At 42.0% G+C, this 16,649-nt stretch overlaps 1 protein-coding gene across 1 annotated transcript in view; it reads left to right on the forward strand.

Annotated features, from left to right (window-relative positions):
* Positions 1-16,649, forward strand: part of PAK3 (p21 (RAC1) activated kinase 3) — a 120,888-nt gene that overhangs the window by 43,329 nt on the left and 60,910 nt on the right. The window contains 4 exon segments of the mRNA XM_043570614.1: positions 5,738-5,838; positions 9,970-10,014; positions 11,183-11,336; positions 13,495-13,532. Of these exon segments, the coding sequence (XP_043426549.1) occupies positions 5,738-5,838; positions 9,970-10,014; positions 11,183-11,336; positions 13,495-13,532 (338 nt within the window).

Consider the following 16,649-nt stretch of genomic DNA (forward strand, 5'->3'; position numbering starts at 1 on the left):
ACGTGCACTCTTTCTCTCAAATAAAGAAACTTAAATTTTAAATGATGGACGAAAGAGTCTAGGCAGGAGAAAGCTAGGAACTTGGCTAAAAATGGAGGGATCCAAAAACTAGAGGCTTTATTGAGATAAAAAAACAAAATAGGATTAAGGGCTGGAAAGAGAAGGCTAGAAGGATGGGAGGCTGGGATAACGGAGTTTAATATTTCAATGAAAGGGTCATTCTGGATATTGAAAAGGTCTGGGGTACCTTTGGTCCTCCACTCCATCTGCACATCATCTATGGAGCTTAGAAAATCATTTGCCTAGGTCCCACCCCCAGAAATCCTGCTACAGTAGGTCCTGGGTGGGCCTTAGACATTGGTCTTCCATGGAACTCTACAGGTTATTCTGATGAGCAGCCTTGGTTGAGAACCCCTGCGTTAGTGGTGGCCATGGGAGAAGACTGAAGTCAGAGGGAGCTGAAATTCATTAGAAATGAGGGAGGCCAAGGAGTTAAAAGGAAAGAGTATGAAAGAAGTGTCTACTCATGTATCATGTTTCACAGAGCAATGTCAGCATTGAGGGTAGGAAGGAAGACTGGGAGCCCAAGTCCTCAATGGATAAGGGGACTTAGGGAGCACTTAATGGCAATAACCTCAAAGGAGGGGGCTTTGTAGGCAAGTGCAGAAGTACTGATCTCAGATAAATGGGTTGGAATGACAAGCGGGCAACCCTGCCCTCCCCCATTCTTCCAGGCCTAAGGACATTGGATGGGGATGAATGAGAAGCATCCATCAGAATGATCTAAGGAAGTGGTACCCTCCTTGGAGGGTAGAATTTAAAGTTGTTTTTCTCCACCCCAGTTGCTTTTTTTTAATGTTTATTTATTTTTGAGAGCGAGGAGAGAGAGAGGGAGAGAGAGAGAGAGAACGAGTGGGGGAAGGGCAGAGAGAGAGGGAGACAACAGAATCCGAGGCAGGCTCCAGGCTAAAGCTGTCAGCACCGAGCCTGATGCAGGGCTTGAACTCATGAACTGTGAGATCATGACCTGAGCCAAAGTCAGAAGCTTAACTGACTGAGCCACCCAGTCGCCCTTTCACCCAAGTTGATTAATGGAAATAACTGAAGAGCTTTAAACATTAAAGGTGCTGGGGTCTCCCCCAGTATAACTGAATCTGAATCTCTGGGGGTGAGGTTCTAATATCTCTCTTCTCTCTCATAAGTTTCCCAGATGAGAGTGATGCACTGTGAATTTTTGGAAAAGGAGGCAAGAAGTGAAGAGAACATTTAATGAAGAGGTTGAAGGTGTAGGGGGATTGGTAATAGGGCAAACTGTAGCTACTGGGGAAATGCAGAATACTGATTGGGGTAGGTTGTATAGGAGATGATAGATTATTAGAGGGGCTTTTTTTTTTCTTTAAAAGGTGGTGGAATGGAGAGAGATGTCAGGATGAGAGACTCTGGAGGGGTTCGCTGGCCCCTGGAATGAGAACTCATGTACACCCAGAGGGTCCCAGGGCGAAACACTTTGCTGTCTATGATGTGGCCTTCATTCTGTGTTCCAGTAGTACATGGGTGATACCCTTAGAAAGTAGTACTCATTTGGGCTTCTGCTCTCTGCAGATACCAACACAGAGCTGATCAAGCTGAGTCTTATCAACCCAAGATTCAGGTTAGACTGAATGTTAATGTAAACGACCAATGCTCAGCAGGATTTTCTGGAGGAGATATGTTTTAGTGTTCCTGAAAAGAACAAAAGACAAAAAATTCTCATCTACGCTCCTTTCAATACTAAACATTTTCTGAAGACGAGGACTCAAAAATGTTGAGTTTTTTTTTTTTTTTAATGTTCCCGAATAGTAAATAGTGTAACTATTAAGAACTTAGGTTCTAGAGACACAGGACCTTGGTTCAAACTCTGGCTCTGATACCTGCCAGCTGTATAACCCTGGGTATGTGGTTGAACCTCACTCTCATTTTCCGTATGTAGAGAACAATAATTAAACCATAATCATAAGGCCTACCTAACGTGACTGTGGTAGAGACTAAGTGAATATTCCATAAGTGATAATCATTAAGTGTACAGACATAAGCCAGGTGCTAGGGAATGTGAGAATGAATAAAATATAGGCTTTGATGTCAAGTATCTCAATTTTAGCTAGAGCAACAAGTACGTAAAGTCTCCAGTGTTGACATGTGCCAAGCTCAGAGTTTGCCCTGGACAGGTCTGTGGGAGCAGGAAGAGAAGGGCATTTAGCTTTGTCTGCAGAGGGAGGACAGGACAAGACTTGCCAAAGAAGAGGAGGCCCAAGAGTGAAGAGTAAGGACTACTGGGAGTTATCCACCCAAAGTGCAGGAGGTAGGGGAAGGAATCATGGTAAGAGATAAGACTTTCCAGGCCTTGGCCTAGCATGAAATCTTGGCAGTAAGAGAAAATCCAGCAGTTTGGGGAGCCTGACATGGGTGTGGGACAGTGGGGGCTATGGCAAGAATAGACGATGGAGAGGGAAGCTGGGGGCAGATCCTGGAGGTCCTTGGGTAGCATGCCAACAAGCATGAACTTTTGCCATATGGGTAATGGGGAGCCATTTAAGAATCATAAGGGCGGGAATGTGGTCAGATTTGTATATTTCACAGGTTACTCTGGCCACAAAGTAATGAATTACAGGAGGCAAGATTGGAGGCAATAAGACTAGGTGAGAAATGCTAGCACCTTGGACTGAGGTAATGGTGTGTGCGGACGAAAGGAAGATGATGGATTCGAGATGAGTCTAGGGGATAGAATATAACTTGGTGACCAATTCAGATAGAAATACAGTGGGAGACAAAGAAGCTCCAAAGTTTATGGCTTGGGCAGTTGGGCCAGTGCCAAATTACCTAATAGCCAGAACAAGCAGGTGCTGTGGGCCCAGCAGATTAGGGGCACCCCAAACATGGCCACATATTTATTTTGTACATGTAGTTTTTAGAAAGACCTAACCATCATAGGCATATAAGAGCTTTTTGGACTTTCTTACCTTTTTACGCTTTAGTATTTTTATTTGAATTACCTGTGTGTGTGTGTGGGGGGGGTCATAATCCTTTCATTGCTCAGGGCCTCCCAAAGGAGGAGGTATCTGAAGTCTGAATCCTTCTCTGATCTGGGTGGTTAGTGGTGTCATTTCACTGAGAGAACATGGACACTGGAGGAAGGGCAAGTTTGGGCTTCCTTCCTGCCTTTGTTATGCTTAGCCCTGAGTGAAGGGAATGGCGTTATTAGGGTGGTAAGGGACTGGCGATCCTTACCTTCTAGAGCCTTGGTCTTCTAGAGTGACTCCGTTAAGCCAATTCATATAGATCAGCTCAGGTAGAGTGTTTATGTCCAAGTCAACATGGTTCAAACATTCAGTCAATACTAATGGAAAGTAGGGAGAGACTACTGGTAAGAGAGATCATGAATGCAAGTTGATGCAATGATTGAAGACATAGATTAAGCTACAAGTTCTCATCCTGGAGCCCAGGGGAGTTTTGAACCTCTGAAATTATATGCAGAATTGGGTAGATGTGTGCAGTACATTTTATGGGCAGGAACTCCACAGCTTTCTAAAGATTTTTCAAAGTGGTCTTTGACCCCAAGAAAGTCACCAACCACCAGGAGTAGATGAACTATAAAGTGAATAAAACCTCTTTAGAGTTCCTCACTTGCCTGGGGCTCTTCCAAGGCCCTAGGAGGGGCCCTAGGCAATTTCATATTGTTTTTACTTAAACGGGGCTGTTCTTCTCAAATTGTATAAAGTGTTTGGTCCCACAGTATCTGGATCTACCCCGGCCAACCACAGATTAGGGAATAGTACCTGGGAGTGGATGCCATCTATGAGGAATGAGTTTCAAGAAGGAATTGTTAAAGGCCAAAGACTGCATTACAAAAGGCAGAAGGGGAAGCAATGCCAATCAAATAAAGAACAGTCACCAAGGGAGGAGAATCAGACCATGTTGTCAAGGAAATAGAGAGGTAGTCAACTATGTCCAATATGGACGGGAGGGCAGGGAAGAGGCAAAACAAGGGAATGATCACAGGAGTATCTAGGGCACCTGTGGTGGTTCTGAACAAGGAAACATGGCAGTCAAACAAGGGTGAGTTGGTAGCCATGGTGCAAAAACACGCAGCGAAGTAGGAACACCAACCAAAAAACCTCTACGCTTCACTATTAGGTTACGACAATATTCAATAAAGTAGGCTTGCTGCAAAACTGACATCTGTACTGAAGTTTAGATGGCACATATGTACTTTTCAAAATGAGTCCTAAATGTGTTCTATGGCCAGGCAGAGGCACTGAGTGACCCTTGTCCCCCACCCCCAACCCCCTGCCTCCAGCCTTTCTTTCCTAATCCTGTGTCCTACTCTTCTTACTACTTGAATTTCCATATTTTTTCCCCATATCTCTGTCCTCTGGCTGGAGATAGGGAGCAGAGAGAGAGGGTAGAAAGAAAAAAGAAGCCATAAAAATGACATTTGAACACGAAAGGTTTTGAATCTAAAATTTCTCCTGGGTAACCCACAAAACCAGTAATCCATAATATGGTTAATTGAATGTTGTCTGAAATTCAGGCCAAGGAAATATCTATTTGAACCAGAATGTTCTAAATTGGCCACCCTGGGCATTTCTGAGGTTGACTGGTTTCAATTGGGCAAACCATGCTGACTTTCCCATTATTAGGAGGGTGAGTATTATTATTATTGTTATTATTATTATTATTATTATTATTTTTTTGAGTGTGAGATGTACCCTGATCAAAGTCACATTCTCAGATCTGTTTATATGTCTATTAGGGAATCTACTTGATGCCATTTTACATTTCCGCAGCGACTTCCTCCTGGAATCTATTTCAAGATAAACTAATTTCATTACAGTTCCCAACTTGATCTCTCCAGTGGTGATATCTTTAAAGGCTTTTGACATATTAACTGGGGATGTGCTCATTTACAATTGTGTCACTATGAAAAACCTGCTACTTGAGGACAATGATTTTGAGTGGCTAATATGACAGAATATATTAGGGACACGGAAAAAGAGCTACAGACTAGAATGTGTAAACCAAGGCATTGGTTTGAGGTTACTGAGAACTAAATAAAATTAATTCAGCAGAAAGCAGCAATTTGTGTGTTTGTTTTTACTAACAAAGTGCTGGGTAGGACATGATTAAAAACATTTTTAAAGATAAAGATTTGTGACATGATTGATCTGCAATAGTGTTCTCATTGGAAGAAGACCAAGCTTCTATGCTTGATAATGTAAACGTGTAAATTAAACAAGTTCTAGCTGCTTGGTACTCAGCTATGGTTAACATGGAAATAGTTCATAGCTTCAGTGTTTTCCCCTTCATCCGTCCATTCTAACAGTAAGCCTTAGCTTGACTTGAGCATAATGAATTTCTTCTTTAGTAAGTCCTATTTGATCCAACAAAGCCAGTTGAGCACAATCTACCTAGATACCTACTGGTTACATTATTCGACTGGTAAAGGGCATAAATCAGTTTGACCACAAGTTTTGTTTGAATTGGATTTTGGAAATTTGTAAATTATGGGGATGTAACGTTTTTGTCAAACTCTCAGCTACTTCTGCAAGTGAAATTGTAATTTCTGGAGTGGAATACTGTGAAAGTTGTGTTGGAATCGATTGTCTTTCACCTTTGTAACTGTTTTCATGAACCTAATTGTACAACTTATGGATGACAAAACTATAGCCCAAATAAATACATGTTAACATTTTGCCTTTAGCCAATAAGAAGAAAGAGAAAGAACGCCCAGAGATCTCTCTTCCTTCAGACTTTGAACATACGATTCATGTGGGGTTTGACGCAGTCACCGGGGAGTTCACTGTAAGTAAGCTCCTTATTTTGTTTTGCAAGCCATGAAAAGTTCCTTTGTGAAAATAGGTTTCAAGAAAGCATTTCCATGTCACAGACATGGACACAGACAGAGACAATCACAGGTGGAACTAGAGAGTGGCAAGAGTACTGGTAAAATTATTTTGTCCATCATAAAAATGTCTGATCGCAGTTAGCCTGTTGAGTCTGCGCTTTATTGTTTGAAGTGAATCAGAGAATCATGGATTCAACTTGACCAGCGAAGACAGCCTATCTGAATAATTCGGGCTTTACATTGGAATCTGGATTACCCAGATCAGCAAACCAAGCTAACCAAAAATCTCTGTAAAATCGACCTGTTCTCCGCTTTGATCCCAAGAACATAGCTTATCTTTAGGCTTATTAACGGCTGTATTTTATAGACATTCAAAACAACAAACCCCATGTTTCGGGAAGAATATTTATGGATATATCACGTGTGCTATAGTGGTCATGTGCTTTATAGATATACAATCCACAATTAATATCAGTAAGAATTCACCAGAAAGACCATAGCTGTAGATTCAGCCTTTCTTTGGATATATTTTTTTAAGATCTGGCATATTTGTCTTTAGATGGATGAAGGAAAAGATGTGGCTAGAAATATGCCCCAGGAGGATCAACTACCTTTTTCCATCCTAGTAAGGATCTCAATAAAAATGTACATTCTGAGATAATAAGTAATTTTGAATGCCTTCAGAAAAAAAAAATCTTCGATGGTATCATCACCACTGATTCTTGGGTTCTTAAACCAGAGATAATTTTAGATATTAAATAATTGAAGTTTCTGTTTTTAAAACTTGATGGTTAGTGAGTAGACTGTCATATGAATAAGTGAACAAAAAAGGGAGGGGGACACATTAACTTGCTTTGGAGAAGCAAACCAAGGTCTCTGAATTGATAGCCAAATTACTTTTTATTTTTTTCTGGAAGTAAGCAATACGAGAATAAAATCGAAACTGAGTCAACATCTTGGCCTTGTAAAGTGATGTGAGCTGATTATTTCTATGCTCTCAGTAGCAAGCAGAAGAGAACAGAAAGAGGTACTGTCATTGATAAAATCGAGATACCGGTAGGATTTAACCAATTTCATTACTGGAGTCAGAGACATTATTCAAATGGCTTTGAGTTTGAGTCTGGCCGCTGTTCTTTACTGTATTTGAGGATATTCTCTTAGCTGCACTTCGGAAATATAACCTTACTGACTCCACTGCAACTACCACCATCACCACTAATAATAATAATAATAATAATAATAATAATAATAATAATAATAATTTTTATAAGCTGACTTTTTGACATTCGAAACAGTAAAAGCACTTAAGCCATAAATTTTGTCTAATAACTCTTCCCTGTTTTTATTTTAAGAACATTATGTTTCTAGCTCGGACCTTTTTTTGTTTTCTATGTTGCTTTTCTTCTGTTTAAACTGCTCTTAGGTTTTATTGCAGTCATGCCATGTTTTTCTTTTCTCTTCCTTTTTGTGGTCTGATGTGAAAGCTTTCTCCTCTGCTGTTCTCATGTGACATTCTGGTTCCTTTCCAATTTTTTTTTTTCCGCTCTTTCCAACTTGCTTGACATCTTAAGATACAATCTATCTTTAGCTCCTTCTTTGTTCTTTTGGGGTTCTGAATGGAAATGAAGGAAAGTGAGTCACCATCATCTTGCTGACCACATCTTCACTTCGCTGTCAGTTAGAACCCAAAGAACCAACCAGAGAGGGTGGGGTGGGTGGGTTATGTGATGGGCAGGCTTTCCAGTTGTGAACAACCTGTTCGATGCAATTGAACCAAACCAAAACATCTGCCCCTTGGTCCCCCAAGCCCAATTTAAAATAAAGCATCTGTTTGGATGCAGTCAGTTGTTAGAAGTCCTTTGAAATATACAGATAAGACACTGGCTAAATTTGGGTATCTGATGCACTGTTGGCCTCTTGATGATCTTTGAAAACTTCTTGTCCGCACGTCATATTTAAAGACGCCAAATTCTTCCCTTTTTTACTATCTTCACCGATGGTTTACATTTCCTAACTTGAAAAACTACCATAATGATCAAGAGCTTTTAAAATCATTTTGTTGGTAGCATTTAAAATTGGGTCCTATTTGCCCTGGTACCACTCACTTATTGTGTGTGTGTGTGTGTGTGTGTGTGTGTGTGTGTGTCTGTGCACACGTGTGTGCGTGCAGAGGGGGGAGGGGCATATTACTGAATTTGATCATTGCGGTGGCTTAGGTTGGATTTTGAGCCATCTGTTGAACTGTGTCATTCAGTTGTCTTACAAGGGCCTGTCATTGTCCTACGGCTAGCTGGCCCATGTAATCTTGTGTACCTGGGTACACACTTGGACCCTGAGATTAAAATCAGGTTGGGAGGTGAGATTTGGGGTACTGAACTATTACAAGTCCTTACCCTTTATATTGCCATTTTTGTCCCAAATACTTTAGAACTCCCCCTTCCAGACCTCTCGACCTGTGACGGTCGCTTCAAGTCAATCAGAGGGAAAAATGGTATGAGTGATATAAATGATCATTTCCTATGATAAGATAAATGCTTGGCCTGTCGTATCATGCTGCCATTCTCCTGGGCTACACGGGACAATCCCCAGCTTGTCGTACATCTGGTCGTTATTGTACACGTGGTGAGGCATTGATATGTGCTCCTGCTTCTGATGCTCATACGTCTAGGCCTCCATTAGCTGTCTTAACTTTTGGGATTTGTACGTCAGTTTGGAGTAATGAGATGGCTTTCTGATTATGTGCCTCTGTGGCAGACATTCAAATTTAAGGGTCAGGTTTCATTGATGAACTACTAGTTTATCTCAACTTACAAAAGACAAAAGAAATTGTGTCAGCAGTGTAGCCATGTGGTAAGTACAGTTGTCTGAAGGATCTTCTGCAATTGGCAGCATGTTTTCCTGCTGTCTAGTGATCTCCAGACATTTATTTATCACAAAAGTTTAGAAGTGCCATGAGAATGTATAATAACTGCAAATATTCTAATAATTACGGTAATGACCATGCCAGTGATGTCTGCTCTAGTGGTTATGTGCAACGCATACCTGGTTTCGTAACACTTAATAACTCCTTTGGCCATTATAGTATTAACCAAATGCTATTAATTGCACTTAGAATCAGAACTGGGATCATGCATGGGCTCCTGAGTTCAAATATTTGGCTTAAGGCTTTAGCATCAAATTGCGTGATTAATGCATGTAAAAGTGTCGTTTTCACTGTGCTTGGAGTAACCCCAAATGCCAGGAATCAAAGACCCATGTCCCGAATCCAACCAGTTGGGTCAAAGCATGTTTCTGTAGCACTGGAGACAATAGCTTTATTTGGACAAAGATGTTATCTTTTCTCTGGTCTTCTTTTGTGGGGAGTGAGACTTCAGAGCTGTAGCATTAACATGGCAATTACTCATATATGGTTTGAAATGAAATGGTTTCCCTGCCCCTGGTCTAAAGGAACTCAAAGGCCGAGTCTGGCTGTGTGGGAAATCCTTAATCTAGTTTTCGTGACACCGGCCACGACTTTAACTACAAAGTACAGAAGAGTCACATCGATGGGAATGAAGTTGAATCTAGCGTCCCCACGTAGCCACCCTTTCAGTCGTAGCCACACAGACACTTTCCACGCGAAGCTGAAAATGGTGAACCAGAATTGGGAACTGAAATTTGTAAGTTCATCACATGGCCCCTGGCTACCTGTGATCACCCGGTTGTAAATACAACTTACAAATTATTGTCAAAGCTTTTCACGATGCCATCCTTCTTCCCTCCCCCACCCCCTAAGTCATGTTTCCGCCTTTTGGTAATCTCTCCAGTCATTTAATGGTAATTCTTATTATTGCATATTTATGGAGGACGCATCTGGCCAAAAGTGGAATTACGCATCCACTCCGTAGAACATTGTCGTTTTCTCTGTTTTCTTAAATCTGTCCTGCCCCTGATTTAGTTAATGCCTCTCTATTTTCATAACCGCCCCACTTTAGAAGGGATTACCCCCTCCCCCATCCAGACCCATTGGTTTCATCTCCTCCCACCTTCTCAGTTGTCCCGCATTCTGTTTTAACTTTCTTTTCTTTCTTTATTTACGTCCATTACAGCCAGATCTCTATGGCTCACAGATGTGCCCAGGGAAGCTCCCAGAGGTGCGTCACAGGCCCAAAAGAAGCTTGCATCAAAGTGCTTCTTTGAGATGTCATAGCACTGCAGCAGCAGGTTCATGTGTGTGCAGTAGAGTTGTTGCTTGGCTTATATCACTTTTTTGTTGTCATTCCCAAACTCTGGAGGCCCACGTCACACATTGTTTTGCCGAGACTTCGTAGGACAAAGCCGCACAAATTGGGTCTAGATGCACTTCAGGAATGATGTGTCTGTCTCTCGCTCCAAGTTGCTCTTGGAGGGCGGACGATTATGAAATGGGGACATCCGGAGGCTGAATGTGTAGGAAAGAATGCTAAAATCCTCAAGGCACAACTAACCTTTCCAAGTAATTGGTGCAATTGTCCTTGGTTAGATTTCCAAATACCCCCTCCTCTGTGCCCTAAATGCTTTAGACAATTGCAAATTCTCACAGGGCTTTGCCATGGTTGTCACAGTCCCCAGGTTCTGTGTGGCCAATGAACAAAGTGGGGCGGAGGGGACGGAGGGAGGAGAGGAGAAAGCTGCAGGGAGAACGCCCAAAGCAGCGTTAATGTTACCGTTTCGCATCTCCGTGGTTATCGCTCCTCCGCTATTCTATTTTTGTCTCCTCTCAGTCCCCCTCTGTATTAAAGCCCTTGACACCCCCTCCCCCAAATTACATTTTGTAATCACAGAGTATAAACTGAACCAAGGGTGAGGCTTTTCTTTTATTCGGAAAGATAACTCCGATTCCAACGTGCCCAGAAAGAGCTTATGTTATTCCAGTCATACAAAATCCATTGATCTGCACTATACTATACGGTGCCCAAATTTAGAGAAGTCTTGCTATGTCTGCCCTGAGTCGCCAGAAAAAATAAGCTAAGCCGTAAACATCATTTCATGGATGAGCAGAATTAATATGGAGGTGATTTTCATGCGCTTTTTTTTTCTATCACAGTCATACTCCCACCCACCCTTTTTAAGTTGGATCCTAGTTTTACCTATGTGTTTTAATTAGAGAAGAGAATGATTGCATTGTTAAGTTACTAACTTTAAATCGAGAGTGTAACTTCAGTTTCCCAAGTGTAATCCTACAGGTAGCATGGGCTTCTTGGTGAAGAACTTTACTGGAACATGAAAAGGCAGCTTACTGAATGTTCTGAGCTGCCATTCTTTCCCTTTGGTTGTCCACAGGGAATTCCTGAGCAGTGGGCACGGTTACTCCAAACCTCCAACATAACAAAGCTGGAACAGAAGAAGAATCCACAAGCCGTCCTAGACGTTCTCAAATTCTACGATTCCAAAGAAACCGTCAACAACCAGAAATATATGAGCTTTACATCTGGAGGTAAGAGTAGATCGGAGGTATCAAAGACAGAGGTGATTCTGATCTCAGAGCCTCAGGATTAGAACAGAATGCCTGGAGGGTGTCCGAAGTCAGTTCTGGTTCATTCTTCAAATGACTTTAACATAAGCAAATCGAAATATGGCTTGGGAGCTGAAGTTGATGTTAGGAGATTTTCTTGGGTGTTCGTAGAACTCAAGTAGGGACGTTGTTCAGTGAAGAAGACACTTAGTCACTTAGGATCACTGCTGCTAGGATCACCGCTGCTTTGGGCGTTCTCCCTGCAGCTTTCTCCTCTCCTCCCTCCGTCCCCTCCGCCCCACTTTGTTCATTGGCCACACAGAACCTGGGGACTGTGACAACCATGGCAAAGCCCTGTGAGAATTTGCAATTGTCTAAATCCATCTAAGGCCCTGTGATGTGCTCGTGAAATAAGAGGTGTATGGACCAGACCGTGGTCTCTCGAAGTTTATTTTATCTTTTAGATTCATTGAATTGTACCATGATGATACAGCACACGTTTCGTGGTTGCCAGGTTATTTTGATCCAACCTCAAAATGAGACCTAAAAAGGGAAATCATGTCTGGCTATTTATATGAAATCGAAATGACCGTATTCCTGCCAAATCTTGACTTCATTTGCTAGCATGTAGACCCAGCCTTTGTTTGAAGCTTTGATGTTCAAGTTTGTACTATACGCAACTGAAAAACATATACCAAACAATATTTTGGCATTTTGAGGAAAATGATCTGGGTTGCCTCCCTAGAACAACTTACTGTGTAAGTTGTATAACGTCTTAAAAAAAAAAAAAAAAGAGGAAGAGAGAGAGAGAATCCTATCATCAGTGCCCCAGCTGTAAAGCGTCCCTACCTCTCAGCATTGATTTAAATATAGGGCAGGCTTGAAATATCTTCAAGAATGGTGCAAAGACCCACCTGGAAGGGGAGGAGCATCTCATTTGGTCATAACAAATGTCAAAGCCCAAACTTAAGGCATATAGCAATTCACCTGCTCGACGGGGCGATTTTAACGGAGAAGATTGCTTAACTGCTGTTCTCCAGTGGAGAAAACCAAAAAAAGAAAAAAAGCAATCAAGGAGAGCTTTTCGTGGTATTTAGTCTTCCACATAGAGTGCAATATCTAAGAGATCCTAGTGACACATCAAGCAATGCTTAATGTGAGGAAATCTAGAACTGTCCTCCAGGTTCACTGTAGAACCATAGGCGACCAAGACCAAAAATGCATCATTCCAGTATTTGTCTGAGCTGAGTGAAACCCACCAGACATTTTTGGGATGCTCTAGTGTGGCAACTAAGGAATAGGGTAGGAGGAGGTGGGGAGAAGAGAAATCGAAGGGAAGGAAGGGAGGGCGGAAGCGAGGAAAGAGAAGGAGAGAGGAGGATAAGGAAAAAGGAGGTGGGGGAGAAATTCTGGATATAGATGTCTAGGTTCATACCAATCAGGAGTAGGTGATCTCAATATTCTTCCATATGGATGAGATTCGCTGGAGGCCTTCATTAAGGTCTATAAAATGGTGTAGTTAGGATGCAGGGGTGTGAGCTATTTTAAGAAAAGTGAGGGGCGCCTGGGTGGCTCAGTCACTTAAGCGTCTGGCTCTTGGTTTCAGCTCAGGTCATGATCTCACAGTTTGTGGGATCGAGCCCCACGTCAGGCTCTGTGCTGACAGCGTGGAGCCTACTTGGGATCCTCTGTCTCCCTCTCTCTCTGGCCCTCCCTTGCTCTCTCTCTCTCTCAAATAAATTTTATTGATTGATTGATTGATTGATTTTAGAGAGAGGGTGAGTTAGCAGGGGAAGGGCAGAGAAAGACAGGGAGAGGATGTGAAGCAGGCACTACGCTGACAGCAGAGAACCTGATGTGGGGCCCAAACTCAGAGCCGTCAGATCATGACCTGAACAGAAGTCAGATGCTTAACCGACTGAGCCACCCAGGCGTCCCATCAAAATAAATAAATAAACTTTAAAAACAGAAAAGAAAAATCATGTCATTGTCATAGCATGCATTTAATACCGAATTGGAGAATCTCCTTCTGGTCAAAGGTTAAACCTGCATAGGTTATTTTTTTTTTTTTATTAACTGTGGTGTCTATATGAGGCAGTCTTTATGAAATAAAGGTGACATCTTTATCTTTACTTTCCAGATAAAAGTGCACACGGATACATAGCAGCCCATCCTTCGGTAAGTGAAAAATTGAAAATGGTTTAGAGTCCTCAGTGTTTCTGGCACTCCAACAGACTGCTGTTGCACAGATTCAGCTTAGGCATAGGATATTTTAAAAAACAGTTTTTTAGAGGTATCATTTCGATATATAAAGTAAAAGGTATCGTTTCGATGTATAAAATATATAATTATATATATAAATATAAAATATAGGATTTGTATATAAAATGTACAGAACATAAAATATATAACCCATTTTTAAGTGCACAGTTTGACGACTCCACGTAAATCTACATACCAGCGCTCCCCTCACCACAATCCAGTTTTAAAATACTTTCATCACCTCTTAAGATCCCTTAGGCCTGCTTCCTGTTATTCCCCATCCCACCCCCACTGTAGCCCCAGGCAGTCACTAATCTGGTATTACAGATTTGTCTTTGTGGACATTTCGTGTAAATGAAATAATACAGCGTATGACCTTTCGGGATTGGCTTTCTTCACTCAGCATAATGCTCTTAGGATTCATCCAAGTTGTGTGTTATCAGTAGTTTGTTCCTTGTTATTGCTAAGCAGTATTCCATGGTATGGGTGTACCGCTGTTTAACAGTCTACCCTTTGGAGGATCTCTGGCCCGTTTACAGTTTTTGGCTATTCTAAATAAAGCTACTGTGAACATAGGTGTTTAACCTTTAGGTAGATAAATGTTTGTGTTTCTCTTACATATAGAATCTTGCAAGTAATCATAATGATAGGGACTTCTCTTTACTGAACACTTACCAATGTGCCAGGCGCCGGGATAATAACATTTTTTCTTTATTTATTTTGAGAGTGAGAAAGAGCGTGAGCAGGGGAGGGGCAGAGAGATAGGGAGAGAGAGAGTGATCCCAATCAGGCTCTGCACTGTCAGCGCAGAGCCCCGAATGAAGGACGAACGCATGAACCGTGAGATCATGACCCGAGTCGAGATCAAGAGTTGGACGTTTAACCGGCTGAGCCACCCAGGCACCCCTGGGATCACACCATTTGACATACACTTACCCTTTCTTGCAACCAAATTAGGTAAATTGTACCATTGTCTCCGTTTTACAGATGAAGTTCAGAGAGGCGAAGTAACTCATCTCAGGTCATACCCCTATACCTTTTAGTGTCACCTGTTCCAACAAACTGAGGTGCAGTGGCGAAGGTGACTTTGCCCAAAGTCACATAGACAGTTTTATCAGAGAAGTGACTAGAACATAAGTAACCTAGTTCAGAGTTCTTGGAAGTGATATGGTATCTGCAACCGTACCCATACGCATTAGACAGAACATTATCTTAGACAAGACTTCCCTTTGTGTGATTTTATTTTGATACTCGATAGAAATTATTTCCTGCTTTGTTCGCTTCCTTAGGAGTGAAATAATTAGCAGTGGTGGAAGTTTCCTGTTGGTTCGAAGAGTCATGGGTAATGAACCTTTTATAGAGGACAGATAGATGCTGGCCTCCTTGATATCACCCTGAGCAACACGTATGACAGCAGTAGGTCATTAGTGGTGAAGAGTAAAGGCTATGTAATAGCATGGCAGCTCCTCAAAAATTAAAAATAGAATTACCATGGGTTCCCGGGTGGCTCAGTCGGTTAAGCGTCCAACTTCGGCTCAGATCATGATCTTGTGGTTCGTGAGTTCGAGCCCTGCGTCGGGCTCTGTGCTGACAGCTCGGAGCCTGGACCCTGCTTCAGAATCTGTGTCTCCCTCTCTCTGCCCCTCCCTCCCTCCCTCCTTCTCTCTCTCTCTTAAGAATAAATAAAATATTAAAAAGTACAGAATTACCATAGGATCCAGCAATCCCACTTCTGGATTTATGCCCGAAAGAATTGAAAGCAAGTTTTCAAATGGATTTTTATACACCCATGTTCGCAGCAGCATTATTTACAATATATAAAAGGTAGAAGCCACTCCCGTGTCCATCAGCAGATGATGGATAAATAAATGTGGTATATCCACGCCATGGTATATTATTCAGCCTTAAAAAGGAAGGACATTGTGACACGTGCTACCACGTGGATGAACCTTGAGGACATTGTGCCAATTGAAATAATCCAGTCATGAAAAGACAAATCCTGTATGTTTCTCCTTATATGAGGTATAGAGTACTCCATAGAAAGGGTTAAATTTTTGCAAGATGGAAAGGGTTCTGGAGATCGGTTGCACGACAGTGTGAATATACTTAATGCTACTGAACTGTACATTTGAACAGTGGCCACGATGGTAACTTTTATGTTATGCGTATTTTACCACAGTGAAAAAAAAAGAATGAAGGCTCTGAACCTAGGTGTTTTTAGTCTTACTCCTCCACTTACAAGCTGCGCAACTTTGGGAAAGCGGCTTAGCTTTGCTGAGCCCGTCTTTCCTCAGCTTTGACTGGGTATAATAACGTTACCGACCTCCTAAAACTTGTGTGGATACTGAATGTGGTAATGCATATAATATACTTAGCACATGACCTAGCACATACTATATGTTTGTTAAGTGTAACCTAGTATTACTATCACTTTTAGATGGCAATACGAGGAAAAACTCACTCTCTCCACACCTGAGACTCCTGTGATGCCATGGTACTTGTGCCATGCTCAGATTCCCCAAAACGGAGTAGAATGTCATTCTTCCATTGTAACTGGTCATTTCTGCCCCCCTCTCCTCCTCTCCCGTGAGAGATTCCTAGGCCACACTGAAACAGCATGTGAAGGGAGGTCATTTTAAAGTGAGAAAGACAGGGGCGCCTGGGTGGCGCAGTCGGTTAAGCGTCCGACTTCAGCCAGGTCACGATCTCGCGGTCCGTGAGTTCGAGCCCCGCGTCAGGCTCTGGGCTGATGGCTCAGAGCCTGGAGCCTGTTTCCAATTCTGTGTCTCCCTCTCTCTCTGCCCCTCCCCCATTCATGCTCTGTCTCTCTCTGTCCCAAAAATAAATAAACGTTAAAAAAATTTTTTTTTAAAAAATAAAGTGAGAAAGACAAAAATGGCAACCTTCCAGGACCAACATGTACCTCACCTCCCTTGGTTTAATTAATATTATTAGCGTTTAATGAATACTAGCTGGGTATTCGGGCAAAGAAATAGTTGGTATCTGTTTTAGGTAGGTCACTTATTTCAAACA

Source organism: Prionailurus bengalensis, chromosome X (genome assembly GCF_016509475.1).
Source record: "Prionailurus bengalensis isolate Pbe53 chromosome X, Fcat_Pben_1.1_paternal_pri, whole genome shotgun sequence".
Taxonomy (NCBI): domain Eukaryota; kingdom Metazoa; phylum Chordata; class Mammalia; order Carnivora; family Felidae; genus Prionailurus; species Prionailurus bengalensis.